Raw genomic sequence first — 7,376 nt, forward strand, 5'->3', positions numbered from 1 at the left:
AGCATCTTTATTATTAGCCTTATAGTGTGCATCATTATGAAAAAAGAACTCATGTTAACTTTTTAATAACCTTTTACTAAAATATTGTGCCTTGAAATGCTCTTTTAAGAAAATCTCATGCTCTAAATATGTTAAATATCTTTCCTATATTTAGGTAAAAAGTAGTTTTTTTCATTTTTAAAGAGTATGGGCAGATACTTTTCAAGGGAAGATTAGGGTAAGGTTTAGAAATTCCGCTTTTCCGCATTTTATAAACTGGACGAACGACGCAAGCTTTCAATTTTCAACATGTCACAATTTTCACCCAAAACATTTTTTATTTACAAAAATCAAAAAAATTGTCGTTTAAAATAAATTTTTGCTTATGCTGAGCCAACACATATACAAAGCGTAAACTTGGACTTTTACAAAGGACCACAAATAGCTTCATTTTAAGCTTAACCTAGGCTCAAGATTTCGATGTTCAACTAACAGTTAGGGAAGTGTAAATGGGAGGCCTCCCAGCGACACTTCTCCGTACGTGGATATTCGTTGGTTTTATAAGCGCGTCTGATTAGCTTGTAGAGCCTTTAGGCCCATGGCTTTTATCGACTGTTCGCTTTTTTGAATATCGGATCACGTACGCTATGGCAGGAACTGTTTTCCCATAAGTTGGCATAGTTTTAAAGCTTTGGTCCGTTTAGGTAGTTAGGTCGCTTGCTGGGTTTTTTGGTAGATGTGTTGCGCTTTAGTCTTAGTAGTTAGGTTGCTTGCTAGTTTTTTTGGTAGATGTCTTGCGCTTTAGTCTTAGTAGTTAGGTCGCTTGCTAGTTTTTTTGGTAGATGTGTTGCGCTTCAGTCTTAGTAGTTAGGTTGCTTGCGAGATTTTTTGGTAGATGTGTTGCGCTTTAGTCTAAGTAGTTAGGTCACTTGTTAGGATTTTTGATAGATGTCTTGCACTACAGTCTTAGTAGTTGATTCGCTTGCTAGGTTTTTAGGTAGATGTCTTGCGTTTTAGTCTTAGTAGTTAGGTCGCTTGGTAGTTTTTGAGGTGAATATCTTGGGCTTGTTTGTTTGTGATAAAAATGGTAAAACATCGTTTTTTGTACAGTTTCTAATTCATGTTTATTTGGTAAAATGTTTTTAGTTAAATTATGTTAAGGCAGCCTGGTTTAGTAGTCAGAACACTTGGCTTTTCTATACGAGGTCCTAGACTTAAGTCCCACTGCTCTCATGCAGTAGCGCCCTTGAGTAAGGTGCTATAAACGATATAAAACTCTTGCTAAGTCATTACTTATAAAGCAGTTTAATTATTGTGCAAATATGATCAATAATACTCTAACATGCTAAAGGCAACTCAAGATTGGGTCGGTGTAACAGTTGTTGCCTTATATTCAGGTCTTAAAGTCGACTTTCTTCCAATGAGTATTTAAAAAGTGGTGACATTTTTCGTACGCCGCATATGAGTAACTACTTCAACTTTTTGTTGACATCGCGTTGAGGAAATGTGATTTTGTAAACAGACCAAAAACAGATGTTTTTAGATTAATTGAGCAAATTATAAAGTAAAAACAAAGAGATGTTAAGATATATTAATGTTAAAAATATCAGAGAAGTTATGGTCTGGTAATATTTGCCAAAATTGTTTGCGTTAGCTGATATATTTTGGATAAAATTTTAAGTTAATTTTAGGCATAAATTAAATCTTTTTTGCTAAATAATGTTTTTATTATTTTATTAATATTTAAACGAATAACGAACAATTTTTATGTATTAAGTTTTAAAATTATATATACTTTAATAATGGCAGCATGGTGTAGTGGTCAGAACACTTGGCTTCACTACATGAGGTCCTGGGTTCGATTCTTATTGCTTCCATCCAGTCTGGAAAGTAGGGCAGCGTGCACGTACAATCCATGTATCATTGGTATTGTATAACAATCCTAATGTTGTGTTATGGGTTTGGGGAGTTGGGTCATTTTATGATCGGTGTCACCTCAAAGGAAATAGCACAGGACGTTCAATTTGGAGACATGGCTTGTTTGACCTTGGACATAAATGTTGAAAAACTGTCAAACACAAAATGCAGAGATGTGAAGAATTCAACACAGTGAGTAGTTGTTAATTTTGTATTTTACTGCGAGAAAAAGTCGATATTTACTTAAGCAGTAAGAATCAAACCCAGGATCTTAACTAACGATGCTACAACATGCCAGTATTGGGAATCAAACCAAGAACCTCAGGTCTTACCTAACGATGCTACAACATGTCAGCAGTGAGAATCAAACCCAACATCTCAGGCCTTACTTAAGAATGCTACAACATGCCAGCAGTGGAAATCAAACCCAACATCTCAGGTCTTACTTAAGAATGCTACAACATGCCAGCAGTGGAAATCAAACCAAGAATCTCATGTCTTACTCAAGGATGCTACAACATGCCAGCAGTGGGAATCAAATCCAGCATCTCAGATCTTACTCAAGGATGCTACAACATGCCAGCAGTGGGAATCAAACCCAGAATCTCAGGTTTTACCTAATTATGCTACAACTTGCCAGCAGTGGGAATCAAACCCAGGATCTCAGGTCTTACTTAAGAATGCAACAACATGCTAATTAACAAAGTAAATTATTAATAATCCTAATTTTTAGATGTAATCTCATGGGATGGAATGGAACGATCTATTGTGAATGGAATTACTCAGGCCAGGGAATAGAATACCAAGTTCTTGCTGGTCCAATATTTATTGCCATTTTTACTGTTATGGGAGTTGTAATGGGAATTGTTGGCGATAAATATAACAGGTTGATTACCGACTATTTTTTATATTAATTTATCTTCGATGTGGAAAGGTCAACTTCACGACATAAACATAAAGTAACAACTGTTACTCCGACCCAGTCTCAAGTTGCCTTCAACAGTTTGAGATATTATAGATTTTAATTGCCCGATAATTATGCTGCTGATTAAGTGTTGGCTTAGCAGGAGTTTAAACTGTTTATAGCGCAACAGCATGAGAGCTATGAGGATAAATTTTTTTTTAGAAATTAAAGAGAATTTTTCATTGAGTAAAAAAGAGTTAATAGAAAATGTGCTATTGTTAGTAAAATGGTGGTTTTGGGCATATAGTTTTTGGTAAAATGTCAGTAACTCCATTTTCTATGCAAACCTAAAATCTCTTAAAACTTTTTTTTTATTTATTTTGCTTTTTAATTATTTAAATTTTTAATTAACTTTTATAAAAGTCTTTTTATTTTATGGTTTAGAATCCAGATATTATCTGCAAGTGTTTTCTTTTACTCGGTAATGACTTTTACCACCGGATTTGCCGACACTTACTGGTTGTTAGCTTTGCTGAGAGTTGGCTTTGGGGCAGGGTGAGTTTAAAGTTTGTTTCAGTAAAAAAATATTTAAAAAAAAAAAGTTTTTTGTACCAGTTATTATTTTTAACTAAATTTGTAGGTGAAGCATGGTGTAGTAGTAAGAGCACTTGGCATCACTACATAAGGTCCTGTGTTCAATTCCCACTGCTCTTATGCTAGGGTCTTAACAAACCTTAATAATATCAAATTTTTTGTATGTATAATAAATTCTCTTAAAAACCTAAACCTTTTTTTCTCAGAGAGTCGGCCTGTACTCCTCTTACCTCAAGTTTGGTGGCCGACATTTTCTCACAGAAAGTTCGAGCTTTTGCGATGAGTTTTTTCAACTTTGGAATTTATTTTGGATATGGTTTGGCATTTGCTGTTGGAAATTATGTGACTGACGCCAACATTCTTGGAATGGTGAAAATTTTTTAAATATTTTTTGAACGACAGTGCGGTGTAGTAGTCAGAACACTTGGCTTTACTACATGAGAACCTGGGTTTGATTCCTACTACTCTCATAACGTAGTAGCCTACCCTATTTTTGAACAATTTATTTTTAGGTTTTTTTATCAAATCAACCCCCAAAAAATTAATTTTATTGTTTTGAATTGATTTTTAACTAATCTTTTGTTAATTTTTTCTTAGAGCTGGCATTGGTGTTACTTTATAGCTGGAGCTCCAGGCATAATTATGGCGATTATTTTATATTTCTCTGTCAAAGAACCAGAACGTAAAATTATAGAACAAGCCGAAGAGAATAACAAATATGAGATAGATTTTGGTATTTAATACTTTTGTTAAAATGTTTAATAATTGAAACTGTTTTTTGTAATTCTTTATCCTCGATGTGGGAAGGTCGATCTCATGACCTAAACATAGAATAACATCAGTTACTCAAATTGACTTTGGCAGTTTGGGATATTATGGAATATATTTGTCCGATAATTATGCTGCTGGTTAAGTTCTGGCTCAGCAGGAGTTCACACCAGTTATAACACCTTACTTAAGGGCGCTACCACATGAGAGCAGTGGGGATTGAACCCACGACCTCATGGTGGTGTAGCAAGTGTTCTTACCACTACACCATTCTGCCATTTTCATTATAAGAATTATGTTTTTTAAGTCTGCCGTAAAATTTCTTATTTTTTTGGAGAAATGTTTAAAAGTTATTTGGCCTATTTTGCAAACTATATTTTTAACTAAGCTATTTATAAACCTGGCTATAAATTTTATTATTTAGAAAAGCAGTCGGTGTTGAAATCAATTTTGACAACTTTCAAATTATTTATCAAATCTCCAACTATCTTATTGTTACTGGTTGGGGCTTCATTCAGACATTCTGGTGAGTTTTTATATTTATGAATAAAATCCTTAGTCGGTGCTTCAACATGCCGCTACTGGGAATCAAACTTTAAACCTCACCCTGCATACTGTAGGTCTTTGGTTCAATCCCTACTGCTCTCATGTTGTAGTGTCCTTGAGTAAGGCGCTATAAGCGGTATGTACTCCTGCTAAGCCAACACTTAATCAGCAGCTTAATTATTGAGAAATTAATATATCCCAAACTGTCAACTTGAGACCGGGTCGGGGTAACTGATGTTACTCTATGTTTAGGTTGTGCATTCGACCTTCCCACGTTAAAGATAAATAAGTACAATAAAACAGTTTTATTTTCAGAGAAGGGATAGGATATAAAGGGGTTAATATAAATGTCCCATTATATGTAAATTGACAGTATTATTAATATAACACAAATTTTGTAGATTTGTATTTAGAAATATTTCATTTTTTGGGGGGTTTAATTTTAAATCTAATTTTTTTAGGTGTACGAACAAGATTGTGGGTTTTGGTCATTAGTCAAGCAATAGCCTGCCCTCTAGCGGCGGGAACTCTTTACTTTTCTCCGCCTTATGCTTTTATTTCGCTCTTTGGAGCTTATTTATTCGGTAAATAGTTTCATATTTTTTTAAGAGAACAGTTACCCCGACCCAGTTTTGAGATGACTTTATTGTAATCAAATTTAATTTAAAACACAGCGGAAATGTGGTTCGGAGTTTTGTTCACTGTTTTGGTTGAGTTCTTTCCTGCCCAGTCACGCGCGACAGCGATTGCTATGTTTATTTTTGTGATCAATAATATCGGAGGGAATGCCCCTCTTATAGTACCACCTATGATCAAAGTTTTAGGTTTCAGGGAAGCACTGTACATCGTTTACCCAGGATTTTACTTGGCTAGTAAGTTTTTTTTTTCTTTATAACTGTTTATCCTCGATGTGGGAAGGTCGACTTTACGACCTAAACATGGAGGTATATTTCTTACCCTGACCCAGTCTCGAGTTGCCTGTGGCAGTTTAGGATATTATAGATTATAATGCCTGATAATTATGCTGCTGATTAAGTGTTGGCTTAGCAGGAGTTTATAGCACCTTACTCAATAAAGTTACAGCTTGAGAGCAGTGGGAATCGAACCCAGGACCTTATGCAGCAAAGCCAAGTTTTTTAAATAATATTTTATTGGTTTATATAGTTTGATTTTTAAACCTGGTTTAATTTATTTTTTTAGTTTTTACGAAAACTTTTTTCTAATTTCAGGTTCTTTTTTCTTTTTGTTGACTCAAATTTCTCTTCTGCGTGGTTCACTGCACATGAGCATTGAAGCGAATAATTGTGAAGAAAGTGAAGCGATAGTTAATAAAACAAAACTTTAAATTGAAAAAAAAAGTTTTTGAATTATTTTAAACATTTATAAATTTAAAAAATTTTATCATGACAATATTTTATTTTTATTAAATATTTATTAGTGAAATTTTTTTTATAATTTTTTGCCAAAATTTTTTTAAAGTTATTTTTAATATTATACTAGTGAGTTATTTTAGTTCCTAAATTATTTGTTGCCATTCTTGCTGTTTTTATTTTCTAATTTATATCAACTAAACAGAAATTTAAATAATGTTAATTTTATAGTTTTTATTACTTTTAAGATTTTGTATTCCCTTACTTTATAATTACTCCATATTTTATGAGAAATTATTATTGTTTTATATTTCTGAAATATATTTTGTTTTTGTTACTTCTTTTAAAATTTTAGAAAACTATAAAATTGATTTCATCTATTTTTTAAGATTATTTTTCAAAAATGCAAATTATTAATAGTGATGTGCCGATCAAAATGGTGATCGTAAATCGCCGATTTTTGAAGGTATTTTGCGATCACCCGATCAAGGTTCAAAATCGGCAGATCGGTAATTACGTCACATTTAATTTTACGTCACAAATAAACACGCACATGCCTTAACCACATAGATTTCCATAAACTTTTACAGCGCTTTATTTCCGCGCTGGTAAAATTGTTTTTAGTTCTTGTAAATTATACTGAATATTACGGTTAAATATTTAAACAAACGGGTGAATAAGTGGAAGTGTTTAACATACAGGGTCAATTTTTTTGTATTTAGTGACGATAAAGTTACCGATTGTTCGGTCACGTTAGATCGTGATCTGATCCGAAAAAAAACGGCGATCGGCACATCACTAATTATTAAAATACTGTAGAAAGTTTTTTTGTTTTTATGCAACTATGCTTTTACAATTATTAAAATATTTAAATGTTAAAGACATCATTTCTATAAATTGATTTTTGGTTGAAAAGGCTGGGTTTGATTCCCACTGCTGGCATTTTGTAGCATTCGTGTAAGGCCTAAGATCCTGGGTTTGATGCCCACTGCTGGCATTTTGTAGCATTCGTGTAAGGCCTGAGGTCCTGGGTTTGATTCCCACTGCTGGCATTTTGTAGCATTCGTGTAAGGCCTGAGATTCTGGGTTTGATTCCCACTGCTGGCATTTTGTAGCATTCGTGTAAGGCCTGAGGTCCTGGGTTTGATTCCCACTGCTGGCATTTTGTAGCATTCGTGTAAGGCCTGAGATTCTGGGTTTGATTCCCACTGCTGGCATTTTGTAGTATTCGTGTAAGGCCTGAGGTCCTGGGTTTGATTCCCACTGCTGGCATTTTGTAGCATTCGTGTAAGGCCTGA

At 33.9% G+C, this 7,376-nt stretch overlaps 1 protein-coding gene across 1 annotated transcript; it reads left to right on the forward strand.

Annotated features, from left to right (window-relative positions):
• The first annotated feature begins 1,924 nt into the window (after nt 1-1,924).
• Nucleotides 1,925-6,053, forward strand: LOC145755971 (uncharacterized). Its single transcript, XM_082572182.1, has 7 exons — nt 1,925-2,088; nt 2,630-2,782; nt 3,245-3,355; nt 3,601-3,763; nt 5,170-5,185; nt 5,383-5,580; nt 5,938-6,053. Exons 1-7 carry the CDS (start codon nt 1,925-1,927, stop codon nt 6,051-6,053), a joined length of 921 nt encoding a protein of 306 aa, XP_082428308.1.
• Nucleotides 6,054-7,376: the final 1,323 nt, after the last annotated feature.

Source organism: Corella eumyota, chromosome 6 (genome assembly GCF_963082875.1).
Source record: "Corella eumyota chromosome 6, kaCorEumy4.1, whole genome shotgun sequence".
In the NCBI taxonomy this organism is placed as follows: Eukaryota; Metazoa; Chordata; class Ascidiacea; order Phlebobranchia; family Corellidae; genus Corella; species Corella eumyota.